Raw genomic sequence first — 25611 nt, 5'->3', positions numbered from 1 at the left:
GTGTTTTCTTTGTGTCAGTTCATGTATTTCTGCTGTCTGGTACTAAACTCTGGTTCTGCCAGCCTGCAACATCTGAACAAGAAAACAGCAAGCTCTGGGTAACAGATTCAAAGGGGAGAGAAAGGTTAGGAGGGAGCAGCAAAACCTGTAATCAAGGTTTCTGCAAGGAGCTGGAGTGTTTCATTTGCTCACAAAAACTGATGATTGATTTAAGTGTTGGCTGTCATTATATAATGAAGATACTTCAGTTAAATGCAATCAAGGATTATTTTTCCAAGGGCTCTTTTGAAATAGCAGAAGGAAGCTTCTGAGGGACTGTGCCCCAAGAAGGGAGGTGTAATACTTTACTACAGCCAAGTGGGAAGTGAAGCAAGGACACACAAGAAAATTCTAAACTTGTTTAAAGCCTTGTTTTCTGCAGTAGCATGTCTTGTTTACCCTGATTGTGCCACTGGGGATCACAAATTCACATTGCAATTTCTCTCTCATTGATTTGATGGTTGCATCTTCTCACAACAGTTTTGCAGGCATTTGAGCTGTACTGTGGTGTTGTCTCCTGTGATGATCAGTTTATTCTGTGATCATCCAAGGTATTTTGTTTTAGAGGGGTAGAGCTGTCAGTTCTTCACTTTTTTTGTATCAAAAGGGAATGAACAATATCTGAGCCTGCAAGTGGGTGAATTTGGACGTGGGTTTTAAGCATAGTTAATTTGATCTTATCTGAAGGTGTTTAAACTGCTGATGGCATCTGGATGGAGTCAGCTCCATGTGTCAGCAATGCTGGGAGTCTTAACTAGTGCATTAACAACCCTGGGAAATTGTGCAGAAGTTTTTATAGCATAATGTTGGCTTAGCTGTAATGCAGAGCTCTCTAGTCATACAGGTCATATAAAAAGCAAACTGCAGGCAGGCAGCTTACCAGTCACAAAGAGAATGTTCCTTTTCTCAGACTACTGTCAAATCATTTTCAAGAGGTTTTGGGAAGAAAGCGACTTAAAATGGCTTTAAAGCCTGTCCAAGGATCCAAGACTGAAATCCTCCAACCGCACAGCTGGTATTAAATGCAGAGTTTCCTCTTGCATTTTGCAAATCTTACAGTTTGCTTTGTAACTACCAGCAAAAGAAGCTGAAAGGAAAATGTGGCACCTGTCGGTCACCAGCTGAGTCCCCTGGGCTCTGAAGGGTTAATCTGAATTGCCACCTCAGTTAACAAAGCAAAGATGTGAGCAGAGATAGACAGGACACTCAGGGAAGAGCTGCAGGAAGCTCTGGGCAGGGAGGTTCCTGTGAAGGCACAGCAGAGAGTTCAGTGACAGGACACCTTTCTCTTGAAGGGGGAAGGGGAAGAATTTGCTGTTTATGAAACCCCACGAGTCTGATCCAGGCTATCTCAGGTGTTTGTGTTCATAACCAGCTTGTCCTGGGGGTACTGCTGAGGTCTGACTTTGCAGCTTTGTGATTTCTGTGGAGGAAATGGGCCAAGTGAAATGGTTGTGAGAAGTGAAGCCAAAAGAATTGCCAAACTGCCGACGGAAAGGAGGCTGGAAGCAATGAGAACCTGTGTTGTACCAATCCGTGCATCTCCCTCTGGCTCTGCAGCATCAGCAGGAATGCCTGGATTTGGTTCTGCAGTGCTGACTGGCTGAGTTTCAGCTCCATTGCAGAGCTAGTTGGAGACAAGTGTTATCAGGCTTGGCCCTTCAAGCTCTTGGGAACATCGTGGTCACTTTGCCTAATTCTCCATGTGGGGTTTCTGACATGCTGTGATTTTTGTTCATTTTTTCAGACAGTTTGTAGCAAAGAGTCATATGTGCACAGCACTTCTGCTGCTTTTCAAGTGTGCTTTAAAGTAGACATTAGTCCTGCAAAGTAATTTCCTTTGTTTCTTCCTTCTGTGGGACTTCTTTTCATCTTTTTAGCCGGGTTCTTTTTCTCTTGCTAATGGGATAGTGAAGCCATAAAACTACAAGGAAGTTCAAGAATTGTGAAAGTCTCTCTATTTTCAAGTGCCTTAGAAGCAGCTGGCAGAAAACTTCAAGAGTTTTGAGTATTGTCACTTTGGAAGTGTTAATTCTTTTAATCAGATAGTACAATTCTACTTTGTGGTGATTCAGTACAATTTAGGGGGAAAATAGGGGGTGTACTGCTGAGCCTTCAAGAAGGATTCTGTTAAGCTCTTTCAGGCTTTCCTTCTATTTTACAGACATGGATGAGGTGGGTTTTTGTTTGTGTTTTTTTAAGATGAGGCTTTCACTTTCAAGTCATATGTGACTAATTGAGAATTATTTGAGAACTGAACAGGATCGAGACATTTTGTAAACAAGAAATATGGCGAGATACCACAAATCATTGTATAAAACTTGCTTTATGTAGCATTTGGCAGAGGCAAAATTCAGGACTTCCTTGTCTTTGTGACAATAGTGCCAAAAGCCCAGGAAAAAATACATTATCTTTGAATTCTGAGGGAGTTTCACATAATGGGTTCTCTTGGTTGATTTTTGAGGCAGCAGAGTGCAGTGAGGGGCACCTCTGCCACCACCTCAGGTACCCAGAAGCAGCACAGGTGCTAAACCAGCCAGAAAGTACAAAATGCCAGGAAGTTCTTTATCACTGGAAATAGGATGGTTAAGGGAGAAAGATTTCTGGGCTTTAAAAAGTACACAACGAGAGTTTCAAGCAAGTTAAACATGTCTGTTAATCGAGAAATCAGTCCTCCTTCACCCCTAGAGATAGTTTCCTCTTAGACAGAAATATCTGGTGACTTTGTGACTTCATGAAAGCCTCAACTTCTCTTAAGAGCGACTGTTTCGGGAAGGATTCTGCAACTCCTGTCTTGTTGCTGCACCAAACCCTTCACTGCAGACAGTGTGAGTAGAGCTCTTGTTATGAAATGCTCTCCTCTAAGGTCAGTCCTCTGTGTGGTTATGGGCTGTGATAAGTGCTGCTGTCCTGGGTGATCTGTTACCCAGAACTGAAAGCTCCACTTTTTAGTTGTGAAGATGGTTCTGCTTTTCTCATGCCATGTGACAGTCCACTGAGCCCTTGTTTGACTTTAATCTTGGTTTACTCTGGAAATGCAAGTGTAGATGTGGGTGAGGATCCTGTGACCGGGGCTGTTGGTCAGTGCTGACGGGTGGCCCGAGGGAGGTTCAGCCTCAATGTTATGGTTGGCCTGTGGCTGGTGAGAATTTTGGATGTGGCTTCCACCAGGCAGCTTCTTCATGTGACTCCTTCTGTGAAAGCTACTGGATTGTCCTGCCTGTAGGAGAAAGCAAGAAAAGAGGCTTCTGAAACAAGTATCCACCAGCATCTTTCCTGTAACGGAATCGTGTGCCTGGCTCAGACTCCTCTGCAATGAAGCAGAGACCTTGAAGGAACTTTTCTCACTTGGTCTGTGTGTAACTGCTCTCTTGGCACCTGCCTCAGCTTTCTGACAGATGATACTTGTCTTGGACCACAGTACTCTGGTAGGGCTCAGAAAGATTGGACTGAGCTGCAGGAGCAAACAGCTGCTGGATGAAGATATTGATTCTCTCAGTGAAGTAGTTGTGTCTTACCACCCGATCTAAAAGAGAATAGAAATTGATTTTTATACAAAATGCACTTTCCACTTGTGCAGGATGGATAAGTGCATAGACATGATCTTTCTATAGCTGTGATGTTTCTTGTTCTTCCATGAAGGGATTAAAATTCTTAACTTTTCCTGTTGTTTTCTTTTCCTCCCTACGCAGGTGGTTTTTTGGAAAGATTCCCCGAGCGAAGGCTGAGGAGATGTTGGGCAAACAGAGACATGATGGTGCCTTCCTCATCAGGGAGAGTGAGAGTGCTCCTGGGGACTTCTCCCTCTCAGTCAAGTAAGTCATGCCCAGAAGCAATTATGTGGTAATCAGGGATCTGCTGCTCCTTTGGACTGGTGAGCAAAGGGCAGGTAATTGTCAATGCTGAGGAGCAGGAATAATTTTCCAGATGCCTGCCCCACAGCATTTCTCTTCTTCTAGTGATGTTTATTCCCTGTCTAATAGAACAAATATCTGTGCTCTGATTTGCATGATCCCACAGGACTGACCTGGTGGCACATGGCTCATGTAGTCCCAGGCACTTCTGAAGAAGGGGAGGTTTAGATTAGATGTTAGGAAGAAATTCTCTGTGAGGGTGGTGAGGCCCTGGCATAGGTTGCTCAGAGAAGTTGTGGCTGCCCCATCCCTGGAATGCCAGGTTGGAGCAACCTGATCTAGTGGAAGGTGTCCCTGGCCCATGGCAGGGGGTTGAAATCAGGTGATCTTTAAGGCCCCTCCCAAGCCAAACCATTCTATGGTTCTGTGATCCGAAGTCACTGTATAATAGAGGCATTAGGAACTTGAAAGGGCATGTGATGTAATTTAACGTGGGATGGGGGTCAGAGGGAGTTTGTTGACTTTGGCTTTTTTTTTTATTATTTTCTGTAATCTTTCCCTTTCCTACCATAAATAAACAAAATTTTCTTTAGAATCCTAACAACATTTTTTATTATTCATACGCAATTCCTGGTTGGCTGTATTTTCTGTGGCTATCAGTGATCTGTCTCGACAAGGTTTGTTTGTTTTTCTGGTCATCTTTGGTCTGTAACCAAATTTTTGTCCTGCTGCACAGCAGCACTGAGTCATGCCAACAAACTGGATTAAGGCCCCTGAATTTAGAGATGTTTATATTTCTGTCTTGGTTACAATCATCTGAGCTGGAATATCAGATATGAATGGAAGCTTCCTTCCAGAAAGTGCATTCCTTTAAGAAACAGAAAGTTACAATGGCATTGCTCTACCTTCCTGTTCAGCTTAGTGTTGCCATCTGGTGGTAATGTCTCAGTTGTGTGGGTTTTTTCTGTTTGTATTATTTAGAAAAGTCCTTTTCCTAAACGGTGATCTGTCGGATTTTAAATGGTGAGAAGCTCCCAGGCTGAGGAAGGCAGAGCAGAGGCAGCTCTCACAAGTTGTTCCATGTCACCTTTTTGTAGCCAAAGCAGTGGCTGATTCTGCAGCCGATGTATGGAAGCTGTGCATGCCAAGTGGGAACAGTTGTCTTCTGTTTTCAGTGTTTTAGGCTGAAGTAAAAATACTGACGTGCCATTCATCTGGAAAATCCCAATGGACCTCTTTGGAGTTCCTCTTTATTCAGCATAAAACTGTTGGAAATGTAGCTTCAACTGAATGCCATAATTTGTCAGAAAAAGTTGTTAACACAGAACTGAAGTTGCTTTGTTATGTGTGCAGCATCACCTTTCAGACATTCTGGGGGTTGAGGGGCTTTTGTGGTTTTTTGGATGGATTTTGGAGGGGGTTTTGTCAATTTTTGGTTTTGGTTTTTTTTTTTAAGGACCAGAGAGGTCTTTTTGTTTCATAAGACAATCCTTTGCACAAATCCACACTGGCTGCCAGAAGAGACAATCCTACCCTTCCCATGGCAGTGTTTTCTGAGGAATTTGCCTATAATGGGATTGGTGCTTATGCTTTGCATTGTTGCACATGTCCAGTGCTGCTGTGGGAGGGAGGGACTGGGACTGTGACAAGCACAGGACCACGGCAGGAGTAACACAAATTGAAACTGGCTGGAGTCAGTTGTGAAATTGCTGGGTGTGAAGAGCTAAACTGAAGTGCTTGTGCTGTTTGACTTGGAAATCCTGTATTTAGGGATGTGAAGTGGAAGGTACCAGGATGCAACTGTGTTAATGTGACCTTGCAAAGTCCATGGATTTTGTCCTTGGGATTTTCTGCACCATCTTCAGGGACACAGGTGACTGTACACACACCATACATCAAGAAGTACGTGTGCTGGATGCCAGCTGTGGGATTGCATCTGTTATCAATGTCATTGACAGTTTTCACTGTGCCCTGAAGGACCTTTTCGTTCCAAACTCTGTGCTGATGACCCCAAAAGAGGAGTGCTTGGTGACTAATAATGTGCTTTTCTGTGTGTTTCATTCTTTCCACACAGGTTTGGAAATGATGTGCAGCACTTCAAGGTGCTTAGAGATGGGGCTGGCAAGTATTTCCTCTGGGTGGTGAAGTTCAATTCTTTGAACGAGCTGGTAGATTATCACAGATCCACATCTGTCTCCAGGAACCAGCAGATATTTCTCCGGGACATTGAACAGGTGCCACAGGTAAGAGAAGTGTCCTTGTAGAGTGTGCTATTTGGGCTCTTACAGCCCAATCCACAGTCTGATGTGGGATTGCATTTTAGTGTAAATGAATAGGGATGGAAAGAAGCTGACTGAGATCTTTCTTGTCTGTGGAAGTGTATCTTTAGGTCCTGCTGTCAAAATTATACTGGTAAATAAGTTGCATTCTTGTGCAAAGCCTACCTGCACTCCCAGGTCTCCCTTGAACTATGGCAAAGTGTTATTGTTGCTGCTTGAACATTTGGCTTGTTGTAATGTTTATGGATTCTGTTGCAGGAACATCATCTGATTCCTTTGAATTAAAAATGGATTTACTCCTGTTATAGGACACAGTAAGAAAGGATAGGGAAGTGCTGGGTTAATGGTTGGACTCGGTAATCTTAAAGGTTTTCTCCAACCTAAACAATTCTGTGATTCTGTTCTGCTGTATGCTGGTTCATAGCCAGAACTGCACCCCTCAAGATCCAGTGAGAATTTGGTGCTGGGCTTTCCTGAAGAGATGGTCACAGCATATGGAACATCCCCGCTCTGGTTTGGATCTAGCCAGTGTTACGAAAATCCAAAAACTACTGTGAAGTGTCAGCAGAGCAGCTTGTGTGTATCCAGCTCTCTGTTTTTGTTTCATTTCCCAGGTCAATCAGAGGGTTATATTGCACGTAACTGCATGTTTTGTCAATTTTGGATAAATCCTTTTGCCTTCTGCGTGCAGCGTTCTGGTTCTAGCTTGAAGAAAAGGGTGAGGAATTCAAACTGCTCTCCAGCTGCACCCTGTGTCACGGTCTGTCTGAATTAACATGTGGCTCTGCACTGCTGGGTCAGGGATAAACAGGATGAGAAAATACCTGGCTGAAAAGGACAAGCATGAAGAGACCTTCCTGGCCTCATGATTTCAAGACTGCAAATGCATTTTAAATGAACTGTTAGCATAAGAATGGAAGTGTTTGCTGACAAGGCCAAGTCTTCTGCGACAGAAGAGAGTTTTAAGGAAAATGTGTAAAATGCCAACATCCAGTTTTTAGGGTGAACTTTGTGTATCACAGGTAGATTAGTAATATTTGTGCTGCCAGGTGACAACAGAATGAATAAGCAGCAAGATGATTCTATTGCAATAGAGCACAGATTTCCAGTGGATCACAAAGACTGAAAAATACTAGAGAAACATCAGAATTATTTGCTCTCTTTATTTCAGCTCTTTCACAGAAACTTGTCTTATTTCTAAGGTCTTCTGTAGCCTGTGCTTTCCTGTTTCAGCACCTTGTTGCAGATATTGGAAGCTGGGAAAAAAACCAGCCAGAATGTTTATTGTTAAACTGGGGTGTAAGTGCAGCTCCTGCCCCAGGGAGCAGCTGTCTTGAGTGCCGAGGGTGATTCTCACTCTGTATATGTTTTTCTTTCCCCTTTCAGCAACCAACATACGTTCAGGCCCTGTTTGATTTTGATCCCCAAGAGGAAGGAGAGCTGGGCTTCCATCGTGGAGACTTTATCCAAGTCCTTGACAATTCTGACCCCAACTGGTGGAAGGGAGCCTGCCGCGGACAGACGGGCATGTTTCCACGCAACTACGTGACCCCAGTGAACCGGAACATCTAGAGATAAATATTAGAGATTATTTAAGGAAACCAGAGAAACAGTAAATACACATACAGAGCCTAACTGCAGCCAGTGACCTAAAATCACACGGCGATAAAACCAGAGTCACCTTTCACCGTGAGGTGATCCTCCTTCCCTCAGTACGGAACTTCAGGGGCAGGGGGGGAAGAGTTCAACTTACACACCAAAACTTATCTTAAAGAAAAAAAAAGAAAGAAAAAAAAAAAAGGAGAGAGAGAGAGAAAAATGAAAATAACAAATTTCCTCAGCTGCTCCTGGGTTATCCCCTTTTATTCACTCTTGTCGCGAATGAGTGTTTTAAGGTCACTTAAGGTCGCACCACCACAACTCTTCTTGTTTCCCCCTCCTCCTCTGTCCATCAGTGCATGAAGTTTTAATGCCATATAAAGTCCTAGCCATGCAGTTAAAGGAAAAGGGAGAAACTCTGCTGGTATTTTCTCTCTCTGCAAACGGTCTTCATTTGACATGAAGGGACATGAGAGAAGAACCAAATCCACAGTCCTGCCTTTAAAAAAAAACAAAAATCATCAGTCTCTGCTTTTGCCTTCAACATTCAGCTCTTCTTGCCTGGGAAAGATGAGGTGTTAATCTAACTTTTATTGTCTCTTCTCCTTTGGCACTTTCTTCTGAAGCTCAGCAGCTTCCAAGCAGAGGAAGGGAGAAGAGTTGTGTGGCTTTTTGTTCTATTTTTTCTTTTGAGTCACAGAGCTGCTTTGAGAAACTCCAATGTACAACTGAAGTCTGTTAATGCTGTGCTGACAGCTTTTTTGTTTTTTCTTAAAGGTGTACGGTTGAGCACATTCTGTAATTTTTCCATAGTGCCTTTCCCTTATTTTCTTTTTTATTATTTTTTAAGTTAAAAGGACAGTCCAGAGCTTTTCAGAGGGTTTTTTTTCTGCCTACATGTAAATAAATACTTTGGGGGAAGGGGGTAAAAGAGGGTGGTTTTATCAATGGACACTTGAGAAAAATCTACAAACAGAGATGGAGCTTTAATCTTCAGATTTGTCTTACTGTTCAACTTCCCTTATTCCAAGGAGAATAAAATCAAGGCATTCAAGTGGCAACTTAGGCTGCTCAGAGGTGGAGAGCTGCAACCAGGAGCCTCAAAAGAAGTAAGAGAAAGGGGAAAGTTATGACTAGGGAAAATGAGGAAGAATATTTTGGGGAGGGAGGGTTAAGGGGGGAATTTGAGGAATAATAGCCCTGACATGTCCTATAAAATGTACATTCCTTTGATGGAAAACTTTACGACGCAGAGAAACCTCAAGAAATAGTGCTTGAAAAACCTTTACGCTCTTAGTGAATGTCTCTATGTGATGCATGTGACCAGCCTGTCTCCTCGGCCTGGATAGGGAACATTTGCAGTCGTGTTGCTCTTGAGAAGTGGAGTTGGCCATCCCTGTTCTCCAGTCTCTCCTCCCTCCTCAGGTCAGTGTTACTGTTGGAGTAGCTCCCGTTCACAGCAGGCTGTGTGTGACCGTGACTGTTCTCCCCACCCGCACCCCAGGGGCGGCTCTGGCGGCCCTTTGCTCCTCACCGGGGCAGTTTGACATTGAATTGGACGGAAGGAAGGCAATCAATCCACACCACGCTCTGTGCCAATCTTCAGTTGCATTATTTTTCCTTTGGTGGCCATTTGGCTGGATCCCTTCACCCCACCAACGAATCCAAACCTGCAGCGGAGATCTCCTCCCGCCCTGTCTGAGCACGGGCAATCTTTTGTTGGAGGGTGCCTTTTTTTGTACTAAGTGTTACAAGTGTTTTACTCCTGAGATGGACTCTGCCTTACACTTTAATTTTCCAGCAAATGAAAGAGAGAGCTATCCTGTAGAGTATTACTTTCTCCCCCTCTCCTTGCTAGCTGTCAACTCACTTTCTTCCCTCTTTGTAAAGTGATTGGAAAAGGAATCTATGGCATTCTACACCTGGACCATTTGATTGTTTCCTTATTTTGGAATTGGTGTATATCATGCAGCCTTGCAGACATATGTCTTGTGTGTGTATATATATTAAAAAAAAAATCAGTGTTTAAATAAAAAAAGGCCTATGTACTTAATCCTTTAACTCTGCAGCAGCATTTGGTAGATAGTAATTAACTGTGAATAATAAATATACATTGAATTCTTCACTTGAGCATCTGTCTGTTATTTCAGTGAATTGACCAAAATATGATAATTGATAATTTTTATGATGTTAAACTGCTGTGGGAGGGAAAAGCTGCAAGGTGTGCTTTGGCCTGAAAATGCTCAGACTCTTGAGCATCGTTGTTCAGACACTTGTGGAGTGTCTTGCTGAAGACAGGAAGGGGGGTGTATGGCTGGTGTGAGCACAGCTGGGGCTCAGGCTGTTGTGGCTTTGGCTCTGCTCCATCAGTGCCCTGCAGATTTTCACTTCTGATGCCTAAACAACTGCTCAGTTGTGCTCACAAGGTGTGCAGGCAGGCTGGGAGCTCACCTGTCAGGAGCGGCTGGTCCGTGGGCTCTGCAGCTTCTCCCCAGCCTTTTCTTACGGTCAGAAAATGCCTGTGAATAATGTGAATGTTGTAGTCAATTGTGATACATGTCAGGAAAAGGCCCACAGGAGAGCTTGGGTGTTCTTTAAACAGTTGCTCTTGGTTATTATGTTCAAATGATGATGGCAAGGTGGTTGCTCAGAAATGCCTGGATATTCCTATGATTAGATCTGTATTTGTGGCAGAAGTTAGTATGGAAAATTTGCAGTGTGTTTCGGAGCCCTTGGCTTTTTTGTTATGCCATAAGAGAACATGTTGCTCGAAGTGGTGTGCTGCTGTTCCTGGGGTAGCTTAGACAACCCTGTTTCCCCTGTGCTTTATAGAGGCAAGAAAGCATTTGTAGCTGCCGCGGTTGTGTAAGTTGACCTTCCCCTCTCATGGCTCTGGCTCATGGGACCGTGCAGGGCTGTGTTGCTCTTCTTGTGTCCAGAGAAGGGAATGGAGCTGGGGAAAGGTCTGGAGTACCAGGAGCAGCTGAAGGAGCTGGGGGGGCTCAGCCTGGAGAAAAGGAGGCTCCGGGGGACCTTCTGGCTCTGCAACTCCCTGACAGGAGGGGGGAGCCAGGGGGTTTGGGCTCTACTCGCAGGGAACAAGGGACAGGACAAGAAGTAATAGGCTCAAGCTGTGCCAGGGGAGGTTGCACATGAGGAGGAATTCTTTCACAGAAAGGGTGATTAGACATTGGAACGGGCTGTGCAGGGAGGTGGTGGAATCCCCGTTCCTGGAGATGTTTAAGGAAAGCCTGGACGTGGTGCCATGGTTTGACTGAGACGGTGATTTTCGGTCATAGGTTGGACTCTATGATCCCAGAGGTGTTTTCCAGCCTCGCTGACCCCGCGGTCCCGTGAACGCCCCATCCAGCACACGTTGCGGAGCCGGTGCGGGCGCCGTTCCCGGGACTACACCTCCCAGCGGCCCCCGCGCGGCGCAGGCGCAGTGCGGAGCCGGTGGGTGAGGCGGCGCGGCGGGACCCGGCCCAGGGCCGCGACACCCCCGGTGGCCCCGGGGATCCGCTGCGACCCGCGCCGGTCCTGCCACGGGCGGGGCTGTGGGGACGCGGGGGTGGTGGTGAGGCCGGTCTGTGTGGGCTGCGGGGCGAGGAGGAGGCTGCGGGGTGGAGGGTCCGTGCGGGGGGGTGAGGCTGTGGACTCGGTGCGGGACGGAGCCGCGTGTGTGAGGAGGGCTCACAGCCCCTTCCCCCTGCCCAGGACACCCGGCAGGCATGGTGGGCTACGACCCCGAGGCCAAGTGCGTGTCCACGGTGGAAGCGGCCGCAGCAGGGTCGGCGTCCGGCTTGGTCACTCGGGTCCTGATCAGCCCCTTGGATGTCCTCAAGATCCGCTTTCAGGTGCCTCGCTCGCGGCGTGCTCGGGGGCAGCGGGTGGGAGAGCCTGTCAGGGAGCAGAGCGGATCCTGTCCCGGGTGAACAGGTCACTTGTGCGGCCAGAGAGCACTAAATCTGCTTCTCAGCCCTCACCGGCGGTGTGTACAGGTTACCCAAGGTAACAAGGCTGTCTTGTGACCAACGGTTCTACTTACATAACTTAACTTGTGCGGGAATGGGATCCCTTTGAATGGGATCGCGTGTTTTTCGTAGTTTGTTCTCTTTCTCTGATTTTGTGAATGGTTTCCACTACCTGACTGAATTTCACCCCCATCCCTACTTGCTTACCTTCGTGTTCATGCACGTTTTTATTCTTTTGGAGCCCCACATAAATAACATCCCAGTCAGATCTGGGTGTGGTTCTGTGGGATGGCAGAATGTCGTATTTTAGCATTGGCTGGCTGACAGGGTTGTGGATTCCTGAACTGGATACTTGAACCTTGTTGAAGTGTGAAATGGAAAATATTTTCTCCCTTCTCCTCCAGCTCCAGATCGAGCAGCTCTCCTCCAGAAACCCCACGGCCAAGTACCACGGCATCCTGCAAGCTGTGCAGCGCATCTTCCGGGAGGAGGGCCTGGGAGCCTTCTGGAAGGGCCATGTTCCCGCTCAGTTCCTCTCAGTTGGCTACGGAGCTGTTCAGGTGAGGTGACCTGACATCACCTGGGCCCAGTGTGAGCACACAGGGCACTGCCCTACTCCCTTCCCTGCGTGGGCAGGTGTGGGAAGGCCCAGGCTTACACTGCACTGACACGAACTAGTGCCAGTCTCGAGGATGTGTAGCTGTATAAAACTGATGTATAATTCCTGAGTTAATATTCCTGAGCTTGCTGAGCAGCCAGAAGCACAACAAGAGCAAACTGAGCTCTGGCTATATCTGGTGTCACAGGCAAGCCCTGTTTACTCCTGACACTGTTGATGTCCCAAGCCAGGGTAGTTTTTTGCTTTTGTTCGTGCTGTCACCATAAGGGCTTGTTAGGAAATAATCAGTGAAGCTGATGAGGGTGTTTTACACAGCATGTTTCTTGTTAATTTGTAAATATTAACAATAGTTTTTTGAGCAGTGGTTGAAAGGGTAACCGACAGTGTATCTGTAACACAGTGAATGCTCTTCAGGGTACACAGAGCATTAAAGTGAGTTTTTCATGATTCCAAATGCAAGAATTAGCAGAAGTGTCAGAGACCAGAATGTCCCAGGTGTTCCCTGGGCTGCTTAGTGACTTTTACACGTTGCAAGTTGGGGAGGACTTTTGAAGGACAGACAGAGAAGGTGGTTGCAAGCAGGGGGGCGGAGCTCTTGGTGAAACAAGAGAGGAGTGGGAGATCCCTGTGAGTCAGAAGAATCAACTTCCTGACCTGTGTCCGTTTGTTTCTGGAAGTTCATGGCGTTTGAGAGCCTGACAGAGCTGGTGCACAACGTCACCTCGTACAGCGCCCGCGGCTCCTTCGTGCACCTGGTCTGCGGGGGCCTGGCTGCCTGCACAGCCACCGTGGCAGTGCAGCCTGTGGACACCCTGCGCACCCGCTTCGCTGCTCAGGGCGAGCCCAAGGTGAGGCTGAGGGGTCAGGGTTTGGGACTGTCACCCGTAGCCGTAGCGATATTGCACCTGTCTGAACACAGGAGGTTTGAAAGCACACACGGCCTGTGGGTTACAATGAAAGAGCAGGTGCTGTGATGGGCAGTGTTTGCGCCGTTGCCAGGTTACCACTGTGCTGTTGACACAGCTTTCTTAATTATGTTTTGCTGCTCCTGATTGTGTTTGACTCCTGACAGATGATCCAGAAAGGAGAAACTGTCCTTAACAGGATAACTCAGTGTTCACTTCACCTGTTGGCCATTTATACAATCCCTTCCTCAGGCTGTTGAACATTGTGGTTTTGAAATCTTCCACTTACACAGACTCATGTTTAGGTAATGATAGGGATGATATTTGAAACCAGTTACCTTTCACCTGTGTTTCATGTTCTTATTTACACAAGAATTGGTCTGCATGTAAATTAGGTCTGTAGTAACCAGAGGTAGATAGATTTGTATCAGAGCCATTTCTGGGTTTTTACTTAGCCTGCAGTAGAATCACAATATGTATTATATGAATTGTGCTGCAGGAATAAGCAGAGCTGTTGAGACAAAAATAAACATCATGTCTGTGATGCAAGTGGTCTCAGGACTCAGCTCTGTGCCTTGTTTCTTCTAAGTCACTCTGTTTGAGGGTATGCAAAGTCACCTTGCTCATCACTTTGTGCTTAAAACAGTCTGTTGTTTTTTTGGGTGATGGGAAATTCCTATCCCCATTACTGGGAAATGACCTGACCTTTGGTTTGCTCTTCCTCATCCAGATCTATCCCAACCTTCGCCATGCAATAGTGACCATGTACCAGACGGAAGGGCCTCGGACTTTCTACAGAGGTTTGACCCCCACACTCATTGCTATCTTCCCATATGCTGGTCTCCAGTTCTTCTTCTACAACATCCTGCAGCAATTTTCGGAATGGGTGATTCCAGCTGAAGGAAAGAAAGGAGGTAGGCACTTTGGGGCAGTGATGTCTGCAGCCAGGAGAGAAGGAGGAGGAATGTTAGTCTGGGTGACTGATGTGAGCTCAGTTCTCAGTCCTTTCACCCTTTTTGATGCGACATCTGAAAAGTATCTGTATTTCCCACCTCTCATTCTTATCCCTGCACAGATATTGCCAAAGTAAGTACAGTGGAGTTTACAAACAGCTCCTGTTATGGAATAACCACGATGGAAATGAGTGGATGGGAAAGTGAAGTGTCACAGGCCAGGGGTCTTCTTCTTGAACTGTGTCATGTTACTCTGGGAAGACACAGAACTTATTTCCCACAAGCCTCTGAAATTGTCAGGCAGTGCCAACTTGTGACATTCCAATCCACAATAAGTCAGTTTGAGCAATCAGGGCTGCAAAATATCCAGTGACCAGGCTTTTGCTGTCAGCATGAAAATGTTTCCATCTGCTGGCAGCAAGTTCACTGGTGACTGGGGGTTAGGTTTGGCAGAGCAAAACCATAGGTCAGTGTAATGGACCAAGAGGAACTGTTGGGCTCTTGAAGAGAGAGACGGGCTCTGGCTCCAGTGGACACTGTGAGCCTGACCTAGAAAATACAGACTGAGGTGCTGTGGCCCAAACTATGTCATGTAACTTCAAAGGGCCTTTTTGACCTTACTTCTTGTGAAAAGTGATTTTTTTACCTACGTCTTATGATCTTGAATCACAACTCCTGCTAATCCTCTTTTTTCCCTCCCTGCTATCCTCTTACCTTTCTGCTTCTCAGGCAACATTAAAAACCTTGTCTGTGGCAGCTGTGCTGGGATCATCAGCAAAACCCTCACGTACCCTTTGGACGTGGTCAAAAAGCGACTGCAAGTGGGTGGCTTTGAGCACGGTCGGGCAGCCTTTGGGCAGGTGAGAAGTGTTGGAAGTGATGGATTTTCATGACTATGGAGCCAGTCCAGTGCACTGGAATGCAGTGACGATCCACCAGTGGTACCTGTTGTGTTCATGTTTTTCCTTCAAATTCCTTGGATCTGAGAAAGAAATCAGTCTGTACCCTAAGAAACTCTGGGATAAGAATTTGAAGTCTTAACTGATTGCATTGGATGCTTTTCCTCTTCCTGCAAAGTACAGAATTTGTTCTTAGCACTGATGTGTCACAGGATGTTAAAACTGCACAATATGACACAATGACATGCAGACAGCTAATTTGGAAACTTTGAAGTCCTGTAGATGTGTTTTCTTTCTGTCAAAAAACTCATAAGTTGTCCCTCCTTAAAGGGTGAAGGGGATGGAAAACAGTAGCAGCACAATCTGAAATAATCTGAAATAAACTTCACAAACTTGTAAACTTGTGCCATAAAATTAAAGTCATGCTGTTGTTGCACAGAAATTTTACAGTTAGAATGATCTGCATAAGCCATTGCTGGTGCTAAATGTGTGCTTTTCCTCTACCCTGCTCTCTCTGAACTGCCTCTCTGAAACTTTCACGTAGTTGTAATAGTAGCCAGAAAAGCATTTCCAGGCTGCATGCTGAGATTATGCTTCTGTGGTATAGTTTGGAGATCTTTGTGTTGGTTTCCAGTCGTCCTGGAGTTCTCTTGTTTAATCTTGTTGCCGTTTCTCTCCCAGGTACGGACGTACAGGGGCTTCCTGGACTGCATGAGGCAGATCATGCGGGAGGAGGGCTCAGGTGGATTCTTTAAGGGCCTTTCCCCCAGCTTGCTGAAGGCTGCCTTCTCCACTGGCCTCGTCTTCTTCTGGTATGAGCTGTTCTGCAGCCTCCTGTGCACCCTGAAGAGCCCCAACAGCACTGGGAGGAAGGAAGGCTGACAGGGATGTTTGTGGCTGCCTGTTCTCCTCAGGAGGGGAGACTCATGGCTTTGCTCTGTCACGAGCATGTTGGAAAGGCCAGAGCTCCCAGAGCGCCTCCAGCCTGTGGGAAATCACCTCCTGGGACCAAGCAGAAGGAGAAGGTGACTGCAGTTCTGCTGGAGACACTGAACTGCTTTGCTGGAGGCTGTTCAACTGAGCACTTTTATTAGCTCTGTCTCCTCTCATAAGCACGCATTTAATGGAGAGAAGGGAACAAACAGACCATTCCCTAGCAGCAACTGTGCTCTGGAAAGGCACCCAATAAAGTGGGTGAATTTCTGAGGTCGCCCTGGATCCCAGAGAGGGATCCTGACCCAGCCTAGTGCAGCTTAACCGACCAAACACCCCTTCCTAGCACTGCAGCTGCACAGCTTTGTTCCCTTGCTCTATGCCTGCTGTTTGCACCAAATCCTTGTCTAGGTGTTACACAGGTCACTCTGTTCTGCTGGAGTGAAGTCAGGTAAAACCACCTGAGTGCACAGGCCCTCAGTTTTCCTTTCCTTTGCTGCCAGCTGATGCTGCTTGGTCACCACTTGCTGGCTGTGCATTCCCAGCCACCTTAAACACAGAGTCTTCTCTGATCATGTTGACCCAGACTTGCTCTTTCTTTAACTCCAGTGAGCTTGATTGTATCCTGAGCTCCCATTTCTCTTCTTGGGTATGTCTGGCCATGCATCTCTTAGGGGTTTGCATTGCCTCACTCTTACTTTTCACAAGCAAACCTGCAGATTAAGAGCCCTGCTCTGAAGGGATTCAACGCACAAGCCTAATTCTTACTTCAGGGTTCTTTGCTTCAGTGTAGCAAGTAAACAAATGCTGTGTGGAGTTAAGAAATATTTACTCTAAGTTGGAATAATGAAGGGAAAGTCCTGTGGAAACTCGTAAATTTTTATTATTGTTGTTATTTATTTAGTAATAATTCAAACACCTTTGAATGTTTCTAGCAAGTATTTCTGTAGTGGCCTCAAAACATTTCTGAACCTCAGTCCTACACTGGCGCTAACAGATGAAAATGTTTTGACAAGATTAGCTGAAGGAATGAACATCAAATGGGAATTGTTTGGCTGAGCAGTGGTGGTGTTTCACAAGAGAAGGATGATTGAATTAGAGCCGGAGAAGTGTTTTTCTGGAGTTTCAAAGGTTTTAGGAGTGGTTAAAAAAGCCAGCAAAACAACCAACCAACAACTCTGATTTATGTAACAGTGGAAAAGAGGAAAATTACTTTCTTCCTCCTCTTTTATTCTGTGTGTTCTCAAGCTGGGCAGGGTGTGGTTGGGCTGTGTGGAAGAGTCCCGAGGAAGAGCCCTGCTGTACAAACTTTAATCATCTGTGAGGGGCGAGTAGGGCAGAATCCTGAGTTATTTGGAGGATGGTTTCATGGTTCTTCTCTTAACGCAGAGCTTTTCCCAGCTCTTTTGCAGTATTCAGGGTGTTAATCCCAAATGGTCTGGCCAAATTCCAGCGTGACCAATTCCATTCCGTTGACACAACTTCTCCTGGTGTTTTGAACGTATCAGCATTGCTCACTTATCCTGAGCTATTGTGAGAGGCTGTTTTTAAAAAGCAGCTGTTTCACTGGTGGCTGAGGTATCTGGAGAGATTCCTTGCAAGCCCGGGCCAAATAACTTTATGTCTGCTGTGGTTTGAGATCTTGGAGTGCAAAGTGGCTGTTTCACTGCAGGTGACTGAGAGCTGCATAAAATTAAATTCCCTGAGCAGTGTCAGTGTCAGGCAGGAGGCCGATATGTGACCCTCAAAGAGGGGCTGTGAGCTGCATGTGCTCTAAAAATGGCAGTTTTGTTCAGAGGAGAAAATGCAAAGAATGTGGAATGAAGTTTCTCAAAGTGCCTCAATCCTATTGGCATCTTTGTGTGTTATTTAGGCTCTTCTGAGATTGCTCAAAATCTTAACAATGTCTTGCCTTAGTTTATTGTTCACCTGTTTTTCTTGGAAAGACATCATAAGGAATGAACTCAGCCTCCTGACATCCTTCTGAGAGAGAGAAATGTCTCATTTCAAAACAGACACAAACAGGTTGGGTTTGTTATTGTCTTTTGGCTGCTGGTGAGAGCAGTGCTCTCATGGTTAGCAGGGACAGGCCACAGCAGAGAATGCTCAGTGCTGACCTAGGCTTCCTTAGGAAATGGGACTCATCCGTCCTGTCTGAACGTTGCAAGACTTGTTTTCCACTTTATGTCAAAGAGCTGCCACTAAACTGCACAAAATGTGGAAACTGGTTGGGAACTCAGCAGTGGGAAAGAAGAGGAAAGTCGGTGCTCTGCTGACGTTCCTCTGGGGTGCTGTGGGTGATGCAGGCATGTGCAGCTTGGCTGCCCCACAGAGAGGGCAGCACTGGGGAGTGTGGAGCAGCTTTTCCTCTCTGGGATAGTTTTTTCCTCAACTCTACATTAACTGAGCTTGCCTCCACCCAACAGGTGGCAAAGTCGGAGTTTAAGTTGTGCCAGTCTGGCCCAGGCTGTGGAAGAGACACTCCCTGGTCGGAGGGCTTTGGCAGAGGGCCTTTTGGACTGTGAGTCACAAATGTTACAGGCCCATAAAGGCACCTGGGCTTCCAGTGAGAGAGGGAGAAAGATATGACAACCTCAACTAGACAATATTGGGAGTTGCATCCAACAGTCACTTGTCTCTGGTCAGCAGCACCTGTCCCTCATAGACTTCTCATGTGCATTTTGCTGGAGGAAATGACTGTAACAGAAATGTTGTTTTCTCTTTGGGAATGAGGCTGAAAGAACCACTAGGAGGACAAGGTCTTATTTCTGCTGCTGCTCTGGCAAAACACACACTGTTAGGAGCTAAATTTCCTAGAATTAGAGGAGGAGAGATCTGTAGTCACCTTGTTCTCCCATATGCTGGGACAGATTTCCTCTTGGAAGCTGCTGCTCCCGTTCAGTGCAAAGTGACTCAATGAGGCTCAGTGTGAAGTGACTCAACGCAGCGACTGTGCCCGATATTGGCCAGTGGGATTTCTCTCCAAGGTAATCCTATCACGGGGATTTGCCTGCACTTCACCTCACAAGCTGCTCAGCGGTTGCATTTGTTTTCTTCTAGTGCCTTTTACCATCAGAACAGTCCAAAACCTCCTTAGCAGGCAGAGCATTGCAGAGGAGTCGTGCTGTAGTTGTTCCTGGCCCCACCACGACGCTGAGCCGGCCTCGGACGGGTGAACACACAAGGTCTGTGATGAACACGCTGCTTCCTGCAGCGCTGGCTGGCTCCTCCAGTTCCTAGGACAGTCCTGCTCTCAGGATGCTCATCCAGAGCTACACAGCATCATTTTTGAAAAGAAATGAATGTTTTACGGTCGGGATTGGAATAGATCGTGTTTAATTCAGGTTTAAGTTTCTCTTGTGATGTAGAACTGTAACTCTGTGGTGTTTTGCTGTGTTGCCTGAGCGGATCTTTCGCAGCTGCTGTTTTCAGAAAGCGTCTGAGCACAACGTGTGCCTACCTTTGAGACAAGGTACATTAAATATTTTGTTATGCACATGTTTGGCTACAGTGGGTTTATTCCTTTCTTCTTGGTGCCTATTTCTGGACCCCACAGGAACACTGTGGCCCAAAAGGGAAGGATAATCAGGGCCCAGAGTGTGAGATGGCAGGAGCCATCTGTTTTTCCCATCGCTGGCTCCTGGGTGCTCTTCAGCGGGAAGCAGAACTGTACCCTCTGCATTGGTATCACAGTTGAGAACCTCACCAAAAGGGATCAGCCAAGGGGGATTTGTGCAGCCTGATCCCATCGCTGTGTCCAAGAGGGGCTGTCGGAGCCACAGCAGCCAGTCCTGAGCCACCCACCCTCAGTGGGTGAGTTGAGGCTTTGTCTCCAGCCAGGCCACACAGCGCTGCAGAAAATGTTCCCAAACAGACAGCTCGTTCTGTGTTTCCTGAGCCGTTCCCTGGTTTCAGCCTGGCTGCTCTGCTGCAAAGGCTTCACCCCCGGGGGCTCTTCCCCTGTGAAACGGTTGGGAGTTTAGAGGAAAAACGTGAAGTGTGTTATGCTATACTGAGCTCTTGTTGCAGGGCGTTGATTGAGCACATTTCCCCTTTCCTGATTTTTTTTCCTATTGATTTTTTTATGCCACTCTGCTGCAGCTGCCCTGGCCCGGAGGGGAGAGCGGAATAAACGCCGTTTTCACCCGGAGAGCGCCGGGAGAGCCCCGCGGGAGACCAGGATAGAGGGGTAGGTGCTGCCTGCGACCCGCCGGCGGGGAGGCCCGGGGGGGCCGCGGAGCAACCAGGGAGGCCCGGGGGAACGGGGAGGGCAGCCGGCCGTGCCTGCGGGGGTGGCCGGGAGTTCCCCGGGAGGCTCCCAGGGGAGCAGCCGGGCGTGCCCCGGGGGGTGCTCGGGAGTTTCACGGGGGTGCCCGGGGGAGCAGCCGGCCGTGCCTGGGAAGTGCCAGGGAGTTTCCCGAGGGAGCAGCCGGCCGTGCGGGGGCTCGGCCGTGCGGGGGCTCGGCCGTGCGGGGGCTCGGCCGTGCGGGGGCTCGGCCGTGCGGGGGCTCGGCCGTGCGGGGGCTCGGCCCCGCCGTGCCCCGGCGCTCGCAGGCGGTGGCGCTGCCGCCGGCGCTCTCCCGCCCCGGCCCGGCCCGGCCCTCCCCCGGCTCGGGCGAGGAAATGACCTAAGAGGAAACCTGGGCCGTGCCGGGAGGGCGCGGGGCCCGGGAGGCGCCGGCGATGTCCCGGCGGCCGGAGGACCCAGCGGGGGCGGCCGGCAGGTCGGTGGGGCTGTGCCCGGCTCCCCCTGCCCCGCCCGGGGCAGCGGCGGGGCTGCTTTCCCTGGGATCCGCCGCTCCCTCCGTCCGGGGGCCGTTGGGCTTGTGCCACCCGCGGGGCTGGAGCGACGGAGGCAGCGGCGGGGGTTCCGGGACGCTCCGGTGGCGCAGGTGCCCCGGGCCGGAGGCGTCTCGGTGCAGGGCGTTCCCCTGCGGCTCGGCGGGGCCGGACGGGGGTCCTGGGGGCTGGTAGCGCCCCTCGGGCGGGTGCTCAGGGGCGGCAGAGGAGACTCGCTGCGCTTCTGTCTCTCCCCTTGCAGTGGCCGGGGCTTGTCCAGCCCCTCCTGCCAGGTGTGTCCCCGCAGGGTATGGCCCTGGCACCCGGGCTGGTGAGTCACCGGCAGACTGGGGGCGCTGACCCGAACCCTGTCAGTCCCAGGGACAGCTCGTCTAGTGGGGATCACTGCAGAGCAGCAGTTGGTACCCACGGGCGATGCTGTGCCCGGTGTCACCCACTGCCACCAGCCTTTCAGACAGGGTGGTCCTGGCAGCAGAGGCTCTAGAGCAGGCGAGGCCCGCCTGGTTTGGTGTTGACACGCTGTGGTTTGCTCTGGGCAGGGTTATTTGGCACGGCAGTTCAAAGCAGCCGTGCCCGTCCCGGGGAGCCATGGGGATGGATGCTCCGGGAGAGGGGCAGGGCGGCGGCGGCGGCAGAGACGCTGCCAGACGGGCTCGGGCACTTCCTGCCTCGCTGTGTGCAGTGCTGAGCTCTTGAAGGTTCCTTCTGCGTGGTGATGCTGCTGGTGGGACACGGGGCTGCTGGAGAGCTCAGGCTGCTCCACTGGCAGTGCAGCAGGAGAGAGTGAGTGCAGGTGCAGAGAGAGAGTGCAGAAGGAGGAGAGGTCAGCTGGGAAGGTGTTTGCCAACCAGGCGTGGCACGGAGGGCACCCAGCTGCTTGTGAATCTACCTGGGAAAGACACCTGTGCAGGTCCCGGGCCAGGTGAGAGCTTTGGCTATGAGAGCAGTGTCAGCAGGTTGTCAGCCCCACGGGGCTGCTCTCTGCTCTGGGTGCCACAGCTTCATGGCAAGTGCTGTGTCCGAGAGGTCGGGCTGCCCACTGTGCTGTCCATGCCCCTAAAGGGTGATGGGCTCCTGGGCTTTGATCCGGTGTTTGCAGAGAGGGTGAGTAATGGCCGAGGAATTTCGACGAGCTGGCAAAACTCATTTGGCCGATTGCCTTGTCCTGTTTGTGCTGCGGGTCTGGCAGCCCAGCATTTCACATCCAGCAGATCAACTTGTGTGCCTGTCAGAGCCCTTCCTCTCTGTGCTGTGGGTACCCTCTTGCTTTCTTTTCTGTATCATGGAGCAGAAGAAAATCAATCCAGAGACTATTTAGGTGCTCTGTTGGTGCCGCAGAGCTGTGCTTGACTGCAGGGGGATAAGACAGGAGCTGTTGCTGTTGGGGATTTGGCTGTGGAGCTTGCTGTGACTCTCTGGGAGCCGAGGGAACCTGGCTTTGGGGTAGGAGAGGTGCTCAGGTGAGCGTGTGTTGGATGTGTTCATGCTAGCTTTGGTTCTTCCTAGGTTTTGTGTGAAACCAGCTAAATTGGTTTTTCAAAGGTACAAGGGAGCAGCGTGTGCTTCCCTGTGATACAGCCACTGTGAAGCCTTCTGAGGCAAGGTAGATATATTTTGGGTCTGCTTTGTCTGTAACATGTTTTTCATATCAGAAGAATGTAAAGGCTCTGAAGATGAAGTTCTATCATAGGCTGGTAGGAAACAAGGCTTAAAAAGTTGTAGGAGTGAGGATGTGTTTGGATCTAGGGCTGGAATTGGTGCCCTAATAACAGAGGAGTTTCCTTGGGGCGGGGAGCTGTCAGGATAACAGCCTGTGTGTGCTCCAGCACTAGGGATTTGCTGAATGGCAGGTGAAGGTTTGCCTCTCTGTCCAACTAAGCTCTGTGTTCTTTCCCCAGGGACTGGCACTAGCCCATCTGACTCTGGTCCCCGGAGGAATCCAGTCATGGGGGAAACGGGCAAAGAAGAGTACAAAATACAGTCGTTTGACTCTGAGACTCAGAAGCTGCTGAAAACAGCCCTCAAAGGTCAGCAGGTTTTTGTGAGCTCCCCTGCCATGTGCAGCTTCGACGTGGCTGTACCAGGCCATGCACTGACCTGGGATGCTTTCCAGACACCCCAAAGCAATCAGGGCCCAAAGAGAGCTGGGTCCTGACAATGTTTCTCCTCTCTGCAGACCCCAGCAATGTGGACCTGGAGAAAGTGGCCAATATTATAGTGGACCAGTCCCTGAAAGACTGTGTGTTCAGCAAGGAGGCAGGGCGGATCTGCTACACCATCATCCAGGTGAGACCTCCTGCCAGACCACAAAACACTTGGGATATGTTGTGTGGGTTGTCCCCCAGCTGGACCAGAAGAGGGTTTGCCCCAGCCTCATGCTCTGACCCCTTGGCCACCTTTCCTCTCCTGCTGCTTGCCCCGTGCAGTAGCAGCATCCAGAGCAGTGGGTGAGCACAGGCAGTGAGTTGCAGCATTTCTGCCTGGGAATCACAAGAGGGTATCTGCATGGTCCTGCATCCCCCAGCATCCTCCTGCCCCTCTCACACCCCTGTTTCATCCCTCCATCCTGCCTTTGTGGGACTGTAGGCAGAGAGCAAACAAGTTGGCCAGAGCATCTTCCGGAGGAGCCTGTTGAACCGGCTGCAGCAGGAGTACAAGGACAGGGAGGAGCTGCGCACCCGCTCGCTCCAGGCCTGGATCTGCTACGTCACCTTCATCTGCAACATCTTCGACTACCTGAGGGTGAGGAGCCAGGGCAGGAGCACCCAGCTGCTGCTGCCTGGGGTGCCAGAAGGGCCTTGGCATCCCAAGATGCCAGGGGTGTTGGGTGGGAGTCCCAGGGCCGTGGGGGCCAGAGCTGGTTCTCAGCATGAGGATGCTGCCAGGGCTGGTGCTACCTACAGGCAAGCAACAGGCCTGGAGAGGCAGAGGATGAGTCTCCACAAACAGTCACAAAGTCTCAGCTTCCTCATTTTGTACCTGGTGTTTGAAATCCTCTGATTTGCCTGCTCCCATATGTCTCAGACTGGACTGGTTTAGTTGCTGTGGGGTCCTGGGGGGACATACTGACGGAGTTTGTCTGCAGGCCTTTCTGCAGTGTGTGAACTTGGATTCCTGCTTAGGGTAGATGTAAAAATGATGCAAGTAGAGCTGTAAGAAGGAAAAATGCTGTTGCAACAAGTGTATTTCCCAAGACTATCTGCTTACATTTAAAAATAGATGTTTTTTACATCATTTGTTCAGCTTCTCTGGTTCCTGGAGACTCAAATGTAAATCCCACCAATATGGCATTTTGCAGCACAACTAAATCCCGCTTCCATCTCCTTTGGAGAGCAGCAAGGGAACAATTGTTTGAAATAGCTGCAGACTCCTCCCTCTCTGGCCCCAAGGTGACATGGCTCCTGCCTCCTTGCAGGTGAACAACATGCCCATGATGGCTCTGGTGAACCCCGTTTATGACTGTCTGTTCCGGCTGGCACAGCCTGACAGCCTGCAGAAGGAGGAAGAGGTGAGTGCAGGGGAGAGCTGCTGATGTGCCCCTTGTCCTGCCAAGGACCTGCACAAAGCACAGCCCGGGGGGTGCAGAGGAGCTCTCCATTGCTTTGTGCTCAGCCATCTGCTCTTCCTTCTGAAGGTGGACTGCTTGGTCCTGCAGCTCCACCGCATCGGGGAGCAGCTGGAGAAGATGAATTCCCAGCGGATGGATGAGCTCTTCTCCCTCCTCCGAGATGGCTTCCTACTGCAGGAGGGGCTCAGCTCCCTGTCCCAGCTCCTGCTGCTGGAGATCATCGAGTTCCGTGCTGCTGACTGGAAGATGACAGACGCTGCCCAGAAATACTATTACAGCGAAGTGACGGATTAACCACGCGCGGCAGAGGAGGGGAGTCCCCAGCACTTTCACCAGCAAGCTTCGTACCAAGTTGGAATTTCTTTTCACCTTAATTTTCTAGCACTTCCTGTAAATAGGATTTATACTGGCTAGAGCCCCTGGGCACCTACAGTCAGGCTGCAGCTGGTGCTGGCCTGACTTCGGAGGTTTGGAGCAGTGGGAAGGGCACGTTTATCCCAGGAAGTTCTCCCACTGATACTGTCTTAATATTGGGCTGCTGCCAGCAAAGGGCTCCTAAGGCTTCTAGCTCACACCAGCATTTTCTATGAGTGGTAAGGAAAGCACAGTTTAGGCTAAGAACATTTTGCTTCACCCCAAAGCCAGCAGAGCCGTGGGAGGCAGCAGGGAAATCTCACAGCTCAGGTCGTACCTGGATATCTGGGACAGGTCACAGAACACACTGTGGCCTCACAAATAGCTCAACCAAGTGCTTTTTTTTCCCAGATTCCTTCCAGGACGCTGGCTGCACCTGCATGCACATGGCCTCTCCCACAGCCAGGAATACCTGCCAGGAGAGGTCCCTGAGCACATGTAGGAACAGGTTTTATAAGTTTTATACAATAACTGTCATGTTTTTTTTCACAATTTAGCGAGTTTCAGCCATGGGATGTTTGTTATAGGAATGGGAGAGGAAGAAAGGAAACAAAATAGTCTATTGAAGGATTTTTTCTAATAAAAGTTTTCCACTAACACGTGCCCTGCTTTCTCTCTGTGCAGCTGCTGAGCTTTGAACAATGCTTAAGGGTTGCTCCTGACTGAAGCTTTAAGGCTGACAGTGTTTCTGCTCCAGTGTAAGGCATTAGCCTGGCTGTCCAGAACCAGGGTAGCTGGAAAGTGCAGTGTGAGATTCAAGCAACACAGACCAAGG

At 49.0% G+C, this 25611-nt stretch overlaps 3 protein-coding genes across 9 annotated transcripts in view; all 3 read left to right on the top strand.

The window, feature by feature from the left end:
- The window catches only part of GRB2 (growth factor receptor bound protein 2), a 54596-nt gene extending 44700 nt beyond the window's left edge, over positions 1 to 9896 (top strand). For both annotated transcript variants that reach the window (XM_039390236.1, XM_027749807.1), the window contains exons 4-6: positions 3732 to 3854; positions 5968 to 6136; positions 7559 to 9896. In XM_039390236.1, coding sequence (XP_039246170.1) covers positions 3732 to 3854; positions 5968 to 6136; positions 7559 to 7744 — 478 coding nt within the window. In that variant the 3' untranslated portion in view covers positions 7745 to 9896. The remainder of the gene's footprint in view (positions 1 to 3731; positions 3855 to 5967; positions 6137 to 7558) is intronic.
- Positions 9897 to 11244: 1348 nt separating this feature from the next.
- SLC25A19 (solute carrier family 25 member 19) lies at positions 11245 to 19552 on the top strand. 4 transcript variants are annotated; one of them, XM_039390219.1, is made up of 7 exons: positions 11245 to 11357; positions 11489 to 11628; positions 12150 to 12305; positions 13042 to 13212; positions 14000 to 14183; positions 14952 to 15082; positions 19115 to 19552. In XM_039390219.1, exons 2-7 carry the CDS (start codon positions 11503 to 11505, stop codon positions 19292 to 19294), a joined length of 948 nt encoding a protein of 315 aa, XP_039246153.1. In that variant the 5' UTR covers positions 11245 to 11357; positions 11489 to 11502; the 3' UTR covers positions 19295 to 19552. The 4 variants fall into 4 exon arrangements, with proteins under 4 accessions (XP_039246153.1, XP_039246151.1, XP_027605618.1 ...); XM_039390217.1 differs by lacking the exon at positions 19115 to 19552 and adding an exon at positions 15803 to 16931 and having other exon boundaries at positions 11245 to 11348; XM_027749817.2 differs by lacking the exon at positions 19115 to 19552 and adding an exon at positions 15803 to 16931.
- Positions 19553 to 19658: 106 nt separating this feature from the next.
- MIF4GD (MIF4G domain containing) lies at positions 19659 to 25435 on the top strand. Of its 3 annotated transcripts, none has more exons than XM_027749823.2 (6): positions 19659 to 20243; positions 22753 to 22881; positions 23031 to 23140; positions 23441 to 23596; positions 24270 to 24362; positions 24489 to 25435. In XM_027749823.2, exons 2-6 carry the CDS (start codon positions 22800 to 22802, stop codon positions 24714 to 24716), a joined length of 669 nt encoding a protein of 222 aa, XP_027605624.1. In that variant the 5' UTR covers positions 19659 to 20243; positions 22753 to 22799; the 3' UTR covers positions 24717 to 25435. The 3 variants fall into 3 exon arrangements, with proteins under 3 accessions (XP_027605624.1, XP_027605625.1, XP_039246154.1); XM_027749824.2 differs by lacking the exon at positions 19659 to 20243 and adding an exon at positions 20675 to 20778; XM_039390220.1 differs by lacking the exon at positions 19659 to 20243 and adding an exon at positions 21105 to 21126.
- The last annotated feature ends 176 nt before the right edge of the window (positions 25436 to 25611 follow it).

Source organism: Pipra filicauda, unplaced genomic scaffold (genome assembly GCF_003945595.2).
Source record: "Pipra filicauda isolate LSUMZ 115617 unplaced genomic scaffold, ASM394559v2 scaffold80_size11013439_pilon, whole genome shotgun sequence".
Lineage (NCBI taxonomy): Eukaryota > Metazoa > Chordata > Aves > Passeriformes > Pipridae > Pipra > Pipra filicauda.
This window is presented reverse-complemented; position numbering and strand designations above follow the sequence as displayed.